Genomic DNA, 17851 nt, shown 5'->3' on the forward strand with positions numbered 1-17851 from the left:
CGTCCCTTAGGGTTGAGCTATCTGGCAGTGAAAGGAGGGTCTGTGCTGCTAGCCTGGAGACTGGGGGATCCACTTCAGGTGGATCTGTCCATTCCTTGGTGTCCTTCTGTGGGAAGGGGTACCTCGCCTCCAGATATTTGCGATTAGCGAATTTTTTCTCAGGCTGTGAGAGCTGTTTTTTAAGGATCGCCTTAAACTCTGGGTGGTTAGAAAAAACCTTAGGCGGCTTCAGAGGTCCTTCAAAGGAAATCTGATGTTCTGGGGCCTCTGGTGGCGGATCAGAAATGTCCAGCACCCGATGGATGGACGATATGTTCTCAACTAGCGCTGTATTGCTAGGAGGGATTGGGATCAGGGACCCCTCAGTTTCTCTGTCTGAGTCAGAGTCGCAGATGCCTTCCGAATTCTGTGTATCACTGAGGCGTCCCCTGCTGGGTGAGCTGGGGAGGAGGCCTTCTCTGGTTGGGGATTGCGGAGATCTGCATTGTCTGTCCCTGGAATGGGACGGTCTAGATGACCTGGAGCAACGGTGTCTCTCCCTAGAGGGGGATGACCGTGTGCTATGGGATGACGCAGATGGACTTGATCTATGGATCCGCTTGCGTCCTGACCTAGACGTGGATGTGCCAGGGGCATCTTGTTCCTGAGTCAAGCTCTCCCGTTGTTGGGTAACGGTCATAGCCGGGGCATGACCCTGCAGAGCCTGAAGCAATGTGGAAGTTAGGTTATCTATAGACTGCGTCATAGATTGCGATAACTGAGTAGCCCATTCCGGTGTGGCATTAGACACCGAGGCATTGGCAGGGGCTTCTTGAGGCTGTGACACAGTAGTTTGTATACAGTTCTGACAATGCGGGTACGTGCTGCTACTGGGGAGAGCGGTCCCGCAGGCTGTGCAGAATGCATAATAGCAGTTCTGCCTGGTTCTCTTAGACCTTGAGCCCGGCATAGTGCACAGAGTGCAGAAGTGCTGCCAGCAGATGGACCTTACAGGGGTAGAGAACCTACAGGGGAGCCTTATAGGTAATATGGATTCACAGCTGAGTAAAGATAACCCAGCTGTGATCTTACCCCACCAGTGTACCCCTAGGTCCAGCGCCGAAAATCCACAGTCCTGTGCCCCCCGGAGACTGGCTGCCTGGTCCTGCAGACCGGGAGATGCAGGGTTAATCTGCAGCCGAAAATGGCTGCAGAGACAGAGGAGAGAGGAGGAGAAGGGGGCGGAGAGCTGGAAAAAGGCGGCAAGGCTATAAAAAACCCGCCCTTTCTGTCTCGATCCGCCCCTTGTATGACACTGTAGAGTGTCATATTTGTCATCCGGGGGGCGGGCCGGGGGGCGGAGAGGAGGCTGCTGCTTCAGCTAGGCCGAAGCCGGGGCCTAAATTAGATGCCTGAGGCCCAGAAGGGCTCCAGGCCGGCGCGAAAGTCCGGGAGGGGGTCGGATCTGAACCGGACCCCTCCGGATTTGAAGGCAGGATGGCGGTGGGGCTATAAGCGGAAGGGGGAGCCCGGCTGGGGTCCCCCTGAGGCAGTATAGAGCTGGTGCTGCCGCAGAGACAGGGACGCAGGGAACCCTGTGTCTGTATGTGCCATGCCTGCCTGCACTCCCCCCGGCCCCAACAGGAGCCCGCAGCTGGGCTGGGGTCCCTGGATGCAGGCGCAGTGTGCTGGCCCATTGCTGGGAGCTGTAGGATGCTGCCTGTACAGGCCTTACCTGAGGTGTCTCAACCTAATACCCCCAGAGGGGGATAGGGAGGGTGCTTTTGTCACACACCTTCAGGGGCCTTTATCCTCGCCTCGACCTCAACCCAGAAACCAAAAGGAATTGGGGAAGGAGGGGGGGTCTCGACTTCGAACCAACACCCGAGAGGTTGGGGAAGGAGCAGCATGGGGAATAGCCATCTCAACTTCAACTGGGCACCCCATAATAGGGGGCCGAGGAAGGAGCCATGCCGGGGGTCTCACAGGAGACCCTCTTTTCTTCATCTGTAATCCCGTCGGAAAACGGGAAACGGAGTAAAACGGAGTAAAAATCTTTAGGTGTGCCTCCTTTGCGACACTAAGCAAAAACTGGAGAAGGCTGATGCCGTCCAGGGGTGTATACTGCACAGGAGGAGCCACAGTTAATCTTTTTCAGATTATGCATAGTGTCGCCTCCTAGTGGACAGCAGCATAACACCCATGGTCCTGTGTCCCCCAATGAGGCGACAGAGTAAAAATGGTTTTGTAAATTTTGTTGTAAAAATGAGAAATCACTGGTCAAATTTTAACCCTTATAACTTCCTAGCAAAAAAAATAATTGTTTCCAAAATTGAGCTGATGTAAAGTAGACATGTGGGAAATGTTATTTATTAACTATTTTGTGTCACATAACTCTCTGGTTTAACAGAATAAAAATTCAAAATGTGAAAATTGCGAAATTTTCAAAATTTTTGCCAAATTTCCATTTTTTTCACAAATAAACTCAGAAATTATCGACCTAAATTTACCACTAACATGAAGCCCAATATGTCACGAAAAAACAATCTCAGAATCGCTAGGATCCGTTGAAGCGTTCCTGAGTTATTACCTCATAAAGGGACACTGGTCAGAATTGCAAAAAACGGCAAGGTCATTAAGGCCAAAATAGGCTGGGTCATGAAGGGGTTAATACTGTAGGATGGGGGAGGGGTGCATGGAGGAGGCTGAACAATTGTCTCATGTGTGTAATTTCAAGAATTTAACCCCCCCCCCCCCCCCCCCAAAAAAAAACAAAAAAAAAAAAAACAACTTACTGTCGCTTTTCATTCAAGGCCCATGCTTCAAGTATTCGGTCTATTAAGTGGCATTTCAAAAAGAGCTGAAAGAATTGTGAGATGATAACGTAAGAACATTTTGTGGATGCAGTAAAGAAAAATACAGATGGCACAATCGGGACATACATGTTTTAATAAAATGTGGTCTCCTGCAGCATTCTCCTCGCTATTCGTGCTGTCTGTATTCTCACAAGGACTAGCGAGAATCAAAGCAATGCAGATTTCCACTTGTGTGTGAAGAAAGTTGTTCCATGTGTATTTGAAAAACATATCCTAGAAAAAAAAACAAACAAAAAAAAAACACACAAACAAATCACATCACTAATGTAACCATAATATTCATTTAAACAAGGTGTTCAGTCAGTTTCATCCTAAAATATTAACCCCTTCGCAACATCTGCCGTATATGTACAGCACAAGTCGGAAGCAGGCTCCAACAGCAAACCTGCTCCACACCCAGCAGGTGATTGCTGTGCATTACAGCCAGGACCTGCCCATAACCACGGGTGGCGTTCAGCCTGCAATTGTCAACTTATTAAATGCTGCCGTCAATCTCTGACTGAGGCATTTAACACATGCAGACATACATGCGCCTCATTAACTCTGCCCATCAACATGCCTGTGACGTGATCGCGGGTCGCCAATGGCCCCCGCGCTGGTCATTGCAGAGATCCTTTGAAACCCTGCCTCTGGCTAGGTTTCCAATGAGACTGGTTTTCTGCTACATGCAGTGATGCCAAGACCTAAGGTGTCTGTGAAGGATAACAGATTACGCAGAATCCCACCATTGCCATTACATGTGATGAAGTGATGAGCTAATATACTCGTCACTCGAGATTTCCCGAGCACACTCAGGGGTCCTCAGAGTATTTTTTAGTGCTCGGAGATTTAGTTTTTCTTGCCGCAGCTGAATGATTTACATCTGATAGCCAGCATAAGTACATGTGGGGGTTGCCTGGTTGCAAGGAATCCCCACATGTACTTATGCTGGCTATCAGATGTAAATCATTCAGCTGCGGCAAGAAAAACTAAATCTCCGAGCACTAAAAAATACTCGGAAGACCCCCGAGCATGCTCGAGAAATCTCGACTAACGAGTATATTCGCTCATCACGAGTGATGAACCCACACCTCACTGACGTCACCATTACATCGGAGGGCTCACACGGTATGGTCTACTCACATGCATCAATGTGACATTCCGCACCCCCTCGGGACACGCAAAGTCAGCTTGGCACAGTTTTACACACACTCCCTGTCCACTTGGGCCCAGGGAGTGACCCACGCAGTCGCTGATGTGGCACCACACTCGTTCACAACCCTGACCGGCTAAGAGGCTCCTTTCACTAGCCACTGTGAAACAAGCGTCTGGTTAGCCCGGTAGCACTGCCACCAGTTCCTCGTATAATCCCGATAATGGACCGGGCTTATATCGGACCAGAAAGTAGCCCTGGTAGCATGGTAAATTAAGCTGAGAAACTGACGTGTTTGTTAGTGGATCGAGATAAAAGTGTAGCCCAAGGTTAAATTTTATATTTAAATCACCTTTACGGCACACTAGACAATATACTTTATACACATTGGTTACATATATACAATGGTCAGATATGCAAATACGGGTGAAGTACAAAAGTACAAGCAGATGATACAAACATCAGTTACCGGGGCTTGATGTTCGGCAGTTGGATGCTGGCAACCACATGGGAGGTGTGGGGGCCAGCCGCTTCCGATTTCTTTCAGCAAGCTGCACGGTGTGACCTCCTTTGGCAGAAAACATAAGCCCACATCGTCACATGTGCACATAACCCCTTGGTCAGGCACTCCATTCCCTGCCATGGTACTAGTTTCCCTCCCACTTGCTCTGGCAGCTGAAATTCCAAAACCTATGATGGAACATAACTTCTCGATGAAAGGTCATAGGTCGGTGGTTTTGGCACCAGTTACACTTTGAGACCAAACACTACTTCACTACCTGGCTTCTACTAGCTGTTTTATGTATCGCTCTACCCGTGGATGCTAGATCAGGTCAAGACTAGTGATGAGTGAATATACTCATTACTCAAGATTTCCTGAGCACGCTCAGGTGTCCTCCGAGTATTTTTTAGTGCTCGGAGATTTCGTTTTCTTCGCCACAGCTGGATGATTTACAGCTACTAGCCAGCTTGATTACATGTGGGGATTCCCTAGCAACCAGGCAACCCCCACATGTACTTAGCCTGGCTAACAAATGTAAATCATTCAGCTGCGGCGAAGAAAACAATCTCCGAGCACTAAAAAATACTCGGAGGACACCCGAGCGTGCTCGGGAAATCTCGAGTAACGAGTATATTCGCTCATCACTAGTCAAGACCTCAGCAGGCATTAGGCCCGTTCTAGAGATCTTAAAAATGTAACTGGTGTACAGCTAGGACATACAATAAGTCCATAACTATGAAAATATGGCTCCAGTCCGGCTGGGGAATACCTTCATCAGTTAAATAGCTTTACACTCCATAGGGATCCATCCTGCCACGAATAGCTTGGTTCCAGCTATCTGCTGGAGGCGTGAATTTAGCTCGGCCACCTACACGATTTCCTGTCTGAGCTTCACACTTTCTAAGAGGATAAGAATCTTGAACCGGATATGATCGTTGATTAGCAAGAAATTATAGTCCCCATACTCTTCTTAATAAGTAACAAAAAAAAGTTAAAAAAAACAAGCAAACAAAAAAAAAAACAAACACATTATGTTTTATCGCCACATTTAAAAATGTCCAATCAGAACATAAATACATGGTGGTATGTGCAAAATCGCAAAGATATGTCCGATATTGATAGAAAAAAAAGTGAGTCAGGAAAAATAAAAATATTCAAGCAGCACTGATGCGATCCATGTACTGTCCATTTTTCACTGACAGATAGAAGGTGGTAATTAAAAAAATTATCAGTGAAAAAAAAAAAATTGATGAAACTTGGTCATTTTTTTCCCTCATACATTAACAAAATTTAATCTGAATGAGGCCTAAAAAGTAGCTTTATTACATTCTTTGAAATCAAGTAAAGTATAGAGCAAATGACAACCTCATCATATAAAACAGACAAACAACAACAACAACACACACACCTACAATGCCACTTACCAAAATAACTCCTATAGTGTTCAACTCAATTAGCTCCATATTGATGCTGCGTGTATTAGTCTGTAGTAAACTGGCTACAAGTCTGATGACATGTAACCGCGTGTTCCCCACCGGAGGGTCCAATGTACCCCATGTTGTTTTCATGACATCAGTCTACAAGAAGTTAAAATGCGAAAGAGAAATTTAAATCTAAAAATATTGTAAAATAACTAAGAAAAGTGTTTTTTTTTTCTAATAAATAATCAACTAATAAAATAAAGTAATAAAAGCAATGGATACAGAGACATTCTTACTTTTGGAGGGTCCAGGAGGAGCTGGTGAAAGGACGGAAGCTTTTCCTTAATGGCAGTTAAAACTGTTCTGTTAACTGAAAAGGCAGAATGGTTGAGGCCTGGGGGGCAAAGGTCTATGTGCCCTTCAAATCTGAAACATAGAAAAGCATTTTAGCATTTTTCCCCCCCAAATACAGACCTAGGTTAAGTGCTACGGTAACCCACATTTTGGAAACGTCAAGGGTCATAAAGTCAAATGTGACCATGTAACATTGATAACTATTCCAACATAGTCAGATTTTGTTTTCAATGTGTTACTTGCAACAATCAAAATGTAACGAGACACAACCACTAGTGACTGGTGTCCATCAGGTCCGAGTGTTTCGCTCCCTTCCCCACTGTTCTTTCATAAAGCCCTTCGTCATGCAGACACTGAACAGTGCATAATATAATTTTTGGACTTACGCTGGCCGTCTAGTTTCTAGCAGAGTAAGCAGTATTTGGATTGCACTGACAATAGCGGACTCATTCTTCTCTTTTAAAAATATATTTAACAATAACTGTTCTAAAATTTCTTGCCTACAAAAAAAAAAAAAAAAGTTAGTATGTAAAACAACAAAATTATTGCAGACGATTACATCTTTAGAACGCATACATGTTTCTAAGTTCTTGTGGCTATAAAGCATTTCAACACTAGTAACTTACAGGCGCTTCTCACAAAAATAGATAATCAAAAAGTTTATTTCAGTTCTTCAATACAAAAAGTGAAACTCATTATATAGTCATTACAAACAAGAGTGATCCATTTTGAGTGTTTATTTCTGTTAATGTTGATGATTATGGTTTACAGCCAATGAAAACCCAAAGTCATTATCTCAGTAAATTAGAATAATTAACAAAAAACTCCTGCAAAGGCTTCCTAAGCATTTACAAAGGTTCCTTAGTCTGTTTTAGTAGGCTCCACAATCATGGGGAAGACTGCTGACTTGACAGATGTCCAGAAGGCAGTCATTGACACCCTCCACAAGGAGAGTAAGCCATAAAGGGTCATTGCTAAAGAAGCTGACTGCTCACAGAGTGATGTATCCAAGCATATTAATGGAAAGTTGAGGAGAAAAAGGTGCACATGCAACAGGATAACCGCAGCCTTTAAAGGATTGTTAAGAAAAGGCCATCCAAAAATTTGGGGGAGATTCACAAGGAGTGGACTGCTGCTGGAGTCATTGCTTCAAGAGCCACCACACAGACGTATCCAGGACATGGGCTACAAGTGTCGCATTCCTTGTGTCACCCCACTCATGACCAATAGACAACGCCAGACGCGTCTTACCTGGCCCAAAGAGAAAAAGAACTGGACTGTTGCTCAGTGGTCCAAGGTGTTTTCAGATGAAAGTAAATTTTGCATTTCATTTGGAAATCAAGGTCCCAGATTCGGGAGGAAGAGTGGAGAGGCCACAATCCAAGCTGCTGGAGGTCTACTGTGAAGTTTCCACAATCAGTGATGGTTTGGGGAGCCATGTCATCTGCTGGTGTAGGTCCACTGTGTTTTATCAAGACCAAAGTCAGTGCAGCCGTTTACCAGGAGATTATAGAGCAGTTCATGCTGCCCTCTGCCGACAAGCTTTTTGGAGATGGAAATGTCATTCTCCAGCAGGACTTGGCACCTGTCCTCACTGCCAAAAGTACCAATACCTGGTTTACAAACAACAGTATCACTGCGCTTGATTGGCAACAAACTCGCCTGACCTTTACCACAGAGAATCTATGGAATATTGTTTAGAGGAAGATAAAAAGATACCAGACCCAACAATGCAAAAGAGCTGAAGGCTGTTATCAAAGCAACCTGGGCTTCCATAACCCCTCAGCAATGCCACAGACTGATCGCCTGCATGCCATGCCACATTGATGCAGTAATTAATGCAAAAGGAGCCCCGACCAAGTATTGAGTCTATTTACTGAACATACATTTCAGTAGGCCAACATTTCAGATTTTTAAATAACTTTAAAGCTGATGTTATAAAGTGTTCTAATTTACTGAGATAATGACCTTTGGGTTTTCATTGGCTGTAAGCCATAATTATCAACATTAACAGAAATAAACACATGAACTAGATCACTGTTTGTAGTGACTATATAATGTACGAGTTTCACTTTTTGTATTGAAGAACTGAAATAAATTAACTTTTTGATGACACTCTAATTTTTTGAGAAGCACCTGTACTACAGGCAGTATCTGCCATTTGCATAGGTCTACTGAACTTCCTACACACAAGGACCCCCTTTTCATGATGTGAATACAGAAGGGAAAATTAAGTTACTATTTACGGATTTCCAGGTTTCGCACATTAATTTTTTTTTTAACGCATATACACCATTTTGTGCGGTGTTATTTACATACTGGTTGCATAGAAGGAGAGATCTTCTGACAATTAAAATCCTTCAATGTCACAAGTGATTATGACAATGATCTTATTTTACCATTTCATACATTGTCAAATAGGTTTATTTTATCATATAGAGCTTGATATTATGGCTATTTTGAATACTTTTCTAGTGTAGCCAGGAGAGGATCTGGATCTGGGCTGTTCTGGACTTGTAACATCTGATCTCTGCTGAGTCGTATGATCTCACAAAGGGACTGTGATGCATTTGAATGTCTCTGAAAAAGACAATTTAACACAAAATAGGTTTACTTAAAATTCTACACAGGAAAACTGATCATAAAGACAATAGAGGAGATGCATTTTAGAGAATCAGATGTACGAATAAAAAATAAAATTATGCAATATCTGTATACATAAAAAATAAGAGGCATACGGTGCAAAAGTTTTAGGCAGGTGTGGAAAAAATGCTGCTGGGAATGCTTTCAAAAAATGAAGAGTTAAAAGGTTATTTTTAGCAATTAAATAAGTGAAAGAATAAAAGAAATGTAAATCATATCATTATTTGGTGTGACCGTCCTTTGCTTTCAGAATAGCACCAATTCCATTAGTAGACTTGCACAGTTTTTGAAGAAACTTGGCAGGTAGATTGTGCTAAACCTCTTGGAGAACTAACCACAGATCGTCTGTTGATGCAAGAACACATCCAGGGCTCTGAGGTCAGATACACTGCCAGGACTCCATCCTTGTTCTTCAATTGCTGTTGCTATAGAATAAAGGTACCTTCACACGAAATAACTTTGTAACGATATCGCTAGCGATCCGTGACGTTGCAGCGTCCTCGCTAGCGATATCGTTTAGTTTGACACGCAGCAGCGATCAGGATCCTGCTGTGATGTCGCTGGTCGCTGAATAAAGTCCAGAACTTTATTTGGTCGTCCGATTGCCGTGTATCGTTGTGTTTGAAAGCAAAAGCAACGATACCAGCGATGTTTTACACTGGTAACCAGGGTAAACATCGGGTTACCAAGCGCAGGGCCGCGCTTAGTAACCCGATGTTTACCCTGGTTACCAGCGACGTCACCGCTGTGCTGTTAGGGCCGGAGCTCAGTCAGTGTCAGGAAGCAGACGCTGGGGGACGCGCAGGTGAGCATGTACTGTTTGTTTTTTTTACTTTTACGCTGGTCAGCGCTTAGCAACCCAATGTTTACCCTGGTTACCCGGGGACCTCGGCATCGTTGGTCGCTGGAGAGCGGTCTGTGTGACAGCTCCCCAGCGATCAAACAGCGACGCTGCAGCGATCGGCATCGTTGTCGCTATCGCTGCAGCGTCGCTTCGTGTGAAGGTACCTTAAGTCTGGAGCCAGACACTTCCCTAAACGTTGAGAACCATAGATCCAGTGGACGGCCAAGGAAAGGGCAGATGAAAGACATTTCTTTTTTTTTTTTTGGAAACCTAGCACAAAAAACCTGAAACCGCCCAGCAGTGCCATCAGCTTAGAACTGGCAACAACCAGCTATACACAGCTGTTCAAGGTAATCTGGCTACAAAGCATCTACACGGAAGAATTGTGGCCAAAAACCGCTTCAACTTGGAGCCAGGGACAAGTGACTCAACTATGTACAAAATCAAAACAATTGGGGTGCTGAAAAATGGCAGCAAGTGGTCTGGACTGGAGTCAAAATGTGACCATTTAGCTGAAACAATGAAGTTTGCCAAAGAGCTGGCGTGCGGTACAATAACGAGCGTCTGCAGGCAGCAGTGAAAGGGACTCTGTCACCTGAATTTGGAGGGAACAATTTTCAGCCATAGAGGCGGGGTTTTCGGGTGTTTGATTCACCCTTTCCTTACCCGCTGGCTGCATGCAATATTGGATTGAAGTTCATTCTCTGTCCTCCGTAGTACATGCCTGCACAAGGCAATCTTGCCTTAAGCAGGCGTGTACTACGGAGGACAGAGAATGAACTTCAATCCAATATTGCAGCCAGCATGCAGCCAGCGGGTAAGGAAAGGGTGAATCAAACACCCGAAAACCCCGCCTCTATGGCTGAAAATTGTTCCCTCCAAATTCAGGTGACAGAGTCCCTTGAAGCACACTGGAGGTTACTTACAAGGCTGAAGCTGCATTTCAGCAGAATTAGGTCAAGGTTAAAAGGACATTTTACCATGATAAATCCATTCCGTGTAAAAGATTATGGAAAACAAATACAAGAAAAATAACTTTTTAAATGCAATTAATTTTCAAAATGGCACCATATTTATAAAGCAGGCTTTCCTACGTAGCATACATGATCAGCAGTTGCGTCGTTCACTGTGGGTGCTCGCCGATCGTACAAGCAGATCGCTGCATGCAACGCTGTCTCCCTCATTTAACGGTCTAATTTCTGGTCAGCTGCATTTTGTTTGTCACTCACACGGGCTAAGTTGTGCAACCCTGGTCTTAGCACAGGGTTGGGTGTGCTTCCCCGGTCTCAGTACAGGGATGGGTGTGCTTCCCCGGCCTCAGTACAGGGTTGGGTGTGCTTCCCCGGCCTCAGTACAGGGTTGGGTGTGCTTCCCAGTCTCGGCACACAACCTATTTGTTACAGTGCACGTCTAAATGTGCTCAACCACAGTAGGAGAAGACTGCTGCTAGACAAACTATATCACTAGGCTATACAGGCAAAACTGCATTAGAAAAAAAATATGTATTTCTGAAAATCAATGAGAAAAGTGTGTGTATATATATATATATATATATATATATATATATATATATATATATATATATATATATATATATATATATATATATATATATATATATTTTTTTTTTTTATTTTTTTTTTAAATCTAAGACACAGAATGTATTATCGAGGTGAAACTCCTTTAATGGCATCCTCTTCTCAATGATGAGCACTACATGCAGGCACTTATCCATCATGTAATACAATCAAGGAGGTGTCTGATTGGCTCCAAATTTATTCTGCAAGGGGACAAACGACCCCAAACATACAGCATATAGTAGAAATCATATTATAATAAATTGCAGCTATACGTGGCACTGCCGTACCAGCACTGATGTGCCATCCCGAGTACGGATAGCAGCAAGTTTGAAACCCATGAAATTTGGGGGATTAACAGTCTCCACCTGTTTAGACCTGCACATATGCATAGCCCACATTTTAATGCAAGTTCTGCACAAATATTGTATGCACAATGTGAATAAGAAAATATTTGACAATAGTAACCAACTATTCCTCTATTTCAATCCACATTGCCACCTCTTTACAGCCAGTCCTAGGTGCAACCCACCTAGTTTTTACAAAAGAGTCCCACAACCAACCACAAGGCTCCAGGACATGGATTAACTGGTATACTTACATCTTCATCCTGAGTGGGGTGAACTAACTCTACAAGTCTCTGAATTATCTTCTCTTCATTTAGCCACTACAGAAAAATACAAGTTAAATTTGAGACTAAAAACAGACAAAAGAAAAAAAAAGGATGAACAAAATGAGGAAACAAGACAAATCAAAATTTATTATAATTCAAGTAACCAAATGAAATACAATTTTTTAAATAAAATGCCAATGCCCCATCTCCGTTGAAGATCGGAGGTTTATTTCTGGTCCAAAAGGGTCTAATTAGAAAAAGAACAGTGGTCCCAATTCTTCTAGCCATGTTCTAGATGAGGGGGTGAGCTGCAGTCAGACCCTCCCGATTGATGAAGAGGACCACCACTTCATGAATATGGAGGATGTGACGAGTGGCGTGCAACATGTCAAAAAGATCACTCCAGTCACATACTGGATTGAGATTTCTGGCATTCGGAATGACACAGCTCGTCGTGAATTAATTTAGTCCTGGTGCCTCACCCTGCTGCACCAATTCCAGCAGAGCTGGAAGACACAGGTGAGGGGAGAAGGGGGAAAGGTGGGGTATAGTAGTACATATTTTCCTTTGACTCCTTACCCTATTAGGGTATGTTCACACTGCATTTTATTGTGCAGTAAAAATTATGTTTTACAATACCAGCAAAAGGAATGAGATTTTTTTAAAATCTTTTAAGCTGTTTTTTGCTTGCGTTATTTTTATTTATTTATTTTTTTTTTTTTTTAAACAGGATGTCAATTTAACTTTTTTTTTTTCAGAGGGTAAAAAACACGTAAAAACAAATCTATAAAACAATAAAAATGCACATGCTATAGATAGCGTTTTCCTGCCAAGAGGAGATTTTTAATGCAGAAAAAAAAAGTAACTGCAGCGTATGTACATACACTTACTGCAGCCGGGATTGAGGACCTGGAAGCTTTTGAACATGTAAAAACGTGATCCAGGCCTTAAAACCTAAAATGATTGTTGTCAGAATAGGCCATGAATGTTAAGTAATGGGGGTCTGACTCTGCACCCCTTCTGATCAACTGTTAGAAGAGGTCACGTGCCTGGGCAAGTGCTGTAGCCTCTTCATCGCTCACTCAAGGTTTTACAGGGTTTCATACTGTCCCTTTGATATTACAGCTCTGTTCTAGTGAAGCAATCATCACAGCGCGTTAAAAGCCCATCAGAATCAATATGAGAGAGCGTGGAACTTACATTTAGGACATCTTGCCTTAGTTGCGGTGGCTCTATACACGTGAGAAGTCTTAGCAGCAAATCCATAATAGCAGAGGTTCCTATATGTTTTATGATCAAGTCAACAAAATCATCTTTTTTCTTTAAAAAGGCTACAATCTGCAACATAAAATAAGGAATTTACACAAATGTCAATGCCAGTCTCTCTCCTGAAAGATTCAAGTCTTACAGATAATAGGATTATCTTACAACACAGCACAGACAGCATACAAATACTTAAAGGGGTTGCTTGGTCAGAATACATTGATCACCAATAGAGGGGTAAAATATCAGTGACGGTGATGTATTGTGCAGATCCATTCATTATGAGGCAGCAGCAGCTGCTGGGTACTGCAGAACAGCTCCTCTGAGCTGATATACATGACCCATCCTATCCTTTTCACCTGGTGACAAGTCATCTTTAAAGTAGGCTTTGGCTCTTATTTTATTCATGCTGTTCCTGAGTATTCCAATTTATTTTTTTTCTTCCCCAAACTACTTTTTATTAGTGATGAGCGAATATACTCGTTACTCGAGAGTTCTCGAGCATGCTTGGGGGTCCTCAGAGTATTTTTTAGTGCTCGGAGATTTCGTTTTTCTTGCCGCAGCTGAATGATTTACATCTGTTAGCCAGCAAAAGTACATGTGGGGGTTGCTTGGTTGCTAGGGAATCCCCACATGTAATCAAGCTAGCTAACAGATGTACAGTAAATCATTTAGCTGCGGCAAGAAAAACTATCTCCGAGCCCTAAAAAATACTCGGGAGGACCCCCGAGCGTGCTTGAGAAATCTGGAGTAACGAGTATATTCGCTCATCACTACTTTTTACTCTTTGTAATTTTTAATTTCCATGGTAGCAGCAGGAATAAAACAAGAGCTGGATACTTTTGGAGCTGGTGACAGGTCCTCCATGTCTGCATTCATAGACCGCTGCTGTAATATTTTACATGCCCTCCCCATTCAGATTCTCAAGTATATGCAATAATTTCAGCGTAGGTTAGAGGACTTTGTTAATTTCCTACTTTGCTCCATGCAGTTATAACACCCACAGGATTAAATGCCAGAGTACCAACAAAGAGCGAAGTTTTGCTATGAAATACTGCGGCTTTTTAAAGAGTCAGTTGAAGGAAGGGTTGATCGAAAGTCTGAGCCCAACTGCACCTAATCCTGTCTACCTGTAAAGAGGAGCACTTGGCAGAGTGCTCCAGTCTATTCACTTAAATGACTGGTAAAGGCTCAGAACTTGGACAACATCTGATGTTTCATTATGCCAATAACCTTCACAGAAGTGACAGTTTATACAATAAGTGGCAAATCCGCACTTTAAGAACACTCGTTCCCGATCAATCTGCATAAACCTGATGCTGATCAGCTAATGAACAAGCAAAATGCTCAGTTATTGGCAGATTAGACCTGACAAAATGCATGCTCTAGGGACTGATCAAATGAGCACTGTCTCTATACAGCTGGCATTATTGGTTCATGTTGTGAACAAGCCATAAAACGATCTCTGACCGACTTGTATTTAGCAAATGAGCGCTTAATTATATATAGAAATCTGCCCGTCTAAATGCCACTTACATTCACATGATGGCCAACTATGCTTTACTGGTTTTTGCACCAATGTACTAAAATGTAAAAAAGAGTATTTGACACCTACTAAACTTCTTATGCAAAATTTTACTGCCTCTTTCAAATAGCAGCATTTTCTCTTGACAACATTTGATGTATATAGTAATATATGACGCCAGCTTAGGAGTGGATCCTGCTTCATGTCAGCTAGATGCTGGCTGTATAACATAGCTGGCATCTGAGCTCCGTAGGAGAGCCACAATTTCACAATACTGTAGATATGCAATATATAGTATAAACTATTGAATGATTGCAGGTACAAGCCTTCTGAGAGTAATTAGTGAAAATTATATGTTTAGTTTTAAAAATTGGATTTTATTTTCATAGAGACAAAAAAATGTAAACATACTTTGCATAAACTTGTCCCCCCGTAAAACAAAAAAAAAAACAAACAAAAAAAAGGGAGGCAGAAGGGGGGGGTTTGGAGTAAGAATGAATACCAAGATCAATACGAGACGGGTGGGGGTAACAACCCCATTGATCCGCTGTTATTTGCACTAATGGTGACCACTGGATGCAAAGCACTGTTGTGAAGTACCCAGAAGCGTCAGCTACACACTGAGCCGACATGCAAAGCTCTGCTCCATTCAAAGTGTTCAAAACTGGAGGCCACGGAAACAAACAGCTGATTGGTTGGGGTGCCGGACCCACATTGAACGGTCATCAGTAAAAAACAATTTGGCTGTGACTGGTCAACCCCTTTAAACCAAGGTGCATTGTGCAGAGTGTCTGCTCTAGGACAGAGCATCTGATTAAATTTAGAAGGAACATATGTTTGACAGCATAAAGGCTGCAACCTGTAAGGGCATATCAAAACCATCGAGCTAGGAAACAATACTGTAACTACATCTCGTCCAAGGTGCACACATTACAAAACTGACAATGAGTCAAAGCTGAAATTTACAAAATTGTATGTTTTCATTAAATGATAAAGCGAACAAAATATTTACCTGTTCAGGTTTCCGGCTAATTAAAATGCTTAAAACTTTGCTGAAGAAGCTGGCGAGCAATGGATTCAACGGAGAATCGTTTAAAAGAAAACTGTAAAGTCTCTTAAGCAAAGACTCGTCTTCTCCAAGTCTGTCATTTATCTGTGAAACATCTGAGGTCAGTAACTCACAAGATAGATTTGGGTACCTGTATGAGGAAGAATTCCAGAAACGAGCATTAACAACGGACGATGGTTTTCATAATAAGCGCAGGGATTACCCCATGTGAGTGAGTGAGAGATTCGGCGCTAATACAGCTGTGAGAAAAAAAACGGATCCTTTTTTTAAAGAAAATTGTTGGATTGTGCCTGACAGCAAAAACCTGATGTGTGAAAGTAGCCTAAGGGCATGTTCACACTTTGCTGCGGATTTTTCCGCAGCGGATTTGGAAAAACCGCATTGAAAAAACGCTGCGGTTTTCCCTGCGGATTCCTCTGCGGGTTTTCAACAGCACTTTCCTATTGGTGCATGTTGAAAACCGCTGCGGAATCCGCAGAAAGAAGTGACATGCTCCTTTTTTTCCGCAGCAATTCCGCGCGGTTTTTAAAGGGATTTTCCGCAAAGTGGGAACAGCGTTTTTTGTTTTCCATAGGGTAACATTGTACTGTACCCTGCATGGAAAACTGCTGCTGATCCGCAGCGGCAAATCCGCTGCGGATCCGCAGCAAAAAACGCAAAGTGTGAACATAGCCTTAGAGGTCTGGCTTCTGTAATAACCAAGACTAATAGCAATCCCTGAATTCTTTAGAGAGATCTTGATTACACATCATCCAGAATACTCCAGGGCCACTATTCCTCCACTGTAGGACAGGTTGGTAGGTCGGCACAATTACAGCGGTGCCATATGTCTACAGTGATTTTATTTGTTTTTAACTTTAAAAAGAAAAAAACTAAGTTAAAAATTCTAATTTGGCTTCTGTCCTGTTCAAAGGTTTGGACACAACTGTTCGTACAATGGTTTTCCTTGTGGTTATTGGAATGTTCACATTGTAGTTTCAGACTGAAGGCAGGAAGGAACACATATGGAAACCAGGAGTGAAGAGAAATGGAAAACAAAATGTGTGCTGAACCTTCGATTCTCCAAAGGATTCTCCAATGTGTTTGATGCACATTAAGGAGCAGACGTCTGTAGCCGAGGAGGAGGGAAGCCTTGATGACAGTCAGCCATTGTCTGCTCAGGGAACTCTCCTGGACGAGGTGGCGGACGAAGAGGAGGAGGAGGATGATGGGGATGAATGTTTGTGGGAGGAGGAAGCTTCTCAGGGGGCAATAGAAACTGGTGGCGTTGCAAGGTCAGGTACAGGGTTTTTGCGGGAGACAAGTGATGTTGATTTGCCAGGAAGTGCTCCTCAACCCAGCACAAGCAGTGAATTGACACCTGGAACATTGGCCCACATGGCTGAGTATGCCTTGCGTATCCTAAAAAGGGACCCCTGCATTATCAAAATGATGACCGATGACGATTACTGGTTGGCCTGCCTCCTGGATCCACGCTATAAAAGGGAAATTGCAAAATATCATGCCACATGAGAACCTTGAGCAAATATTGGCTACCAAACAAGCAACTCCTGTAGACAGTTTGGCACAGGCATTCCCAGCACACAGCGGCGGTGATGGTTCTCACACGAGCTGCAGGGGGCTACAGGGCAGAGGTGTTAGAGGTGCACAAATCAGAAGTGGCGTTGGACAGAGGGGTTTTATGACCAGGTTGTGGAGTGATTTCGCAATGACCGCAGACACGACAGGTACTGCTGCATCAATTCAAATTGACAGGAGACAGCATTTGTCCAGTATGGTTACGAACTATTTTTCCTCCCTTATCGATGTTCTCCCTCACACGTCATTCCCCTTTGATTACTGGGCATCTAAAATAGACACCTGGCCTGAATTGGCAGAATATGCATTACAGGAGCTGGCTTGCCCAGCTGCTAGTGTGCTATCAGAAAGAGTATTCAGTGCTGCTGGTTCAATACTGACCGAAAAAAGGACTCGTCTGGCTACCCAAAATGTTGATGATCTAACCTTCATTAAAATGAACCAATCATGGATTTCTAATTATTTTGCCCCGCCA

At 43.2% G+C, this 17851-nt stretch overlaps 1 protein-coding gene across 15 annotated transcripts in view; it reads right to left on the reverse strand.

The window, feature by feature from the left end:
- Nucleotides 1–17851, reverse strand: part of PPP6R3 (protein phosphatase 6 regulatory subunit 3) — a 165797-nt gene that overhangs the window by 61513 nt on the left and 86433 nt on the right. For all 15 annotated transcript variants that reach the window (XM_077287993.1, XM_077287983.1, XM_077287992.1 and 12 more), the window contains 9 exons: nucleotides 15742–15928; nucleotides 13142–13279; nucleotides 11930–11995; nucleotides 8732–8844; nucleotides 6651–6764; nucleotides 6207–6336; nucleotides 5914–6066; nucleotides 2922–3068; nucleotides 2775–2839 (listed from right to left, as the gene is read on the reverse strand). In XM_077287993.1, coding sequence (XP_077144108.1) covers nucleotides 2775–2839; nucleotides 2922–3068; nucleotides 5914–6066; nucleotides 6207–6336; nucleotides 6651–6764; nucleotides 8732–8844; nucleotides 11930–11995; nucleotides 13142–13279; nucleotides 15742–15928 — 1113 coding nt within the window. The remainder of the gene's footprint in view (nucleotides 1–2774; nucleotides 2840–2921; nucleotides 3069–5913; nucleotides 6067–6206; nucleotides 6337–6650; nucleotides 6765–8731; nucleotides 8845–11929; nucleotides 11996–13141; nucleotides 13280–15741; nucleotides 15929–17851) is intronic.

Source organism: Ranitomeya variabilis, chromosome 2 (genome assembly GCF_051348905.1).
Source record: "Ranitomeya variabilis isolate aRanVar5 chromosome 2, aRanVar5.hap1, whole genome shotgun sequence".
NCBI classification, from domain to species: Eukaryota; Metazoa; Chordata; class Amphibia; order Anura; family Dendrobatidae; genus Ranitomeya; species Ranitomeya variabilis.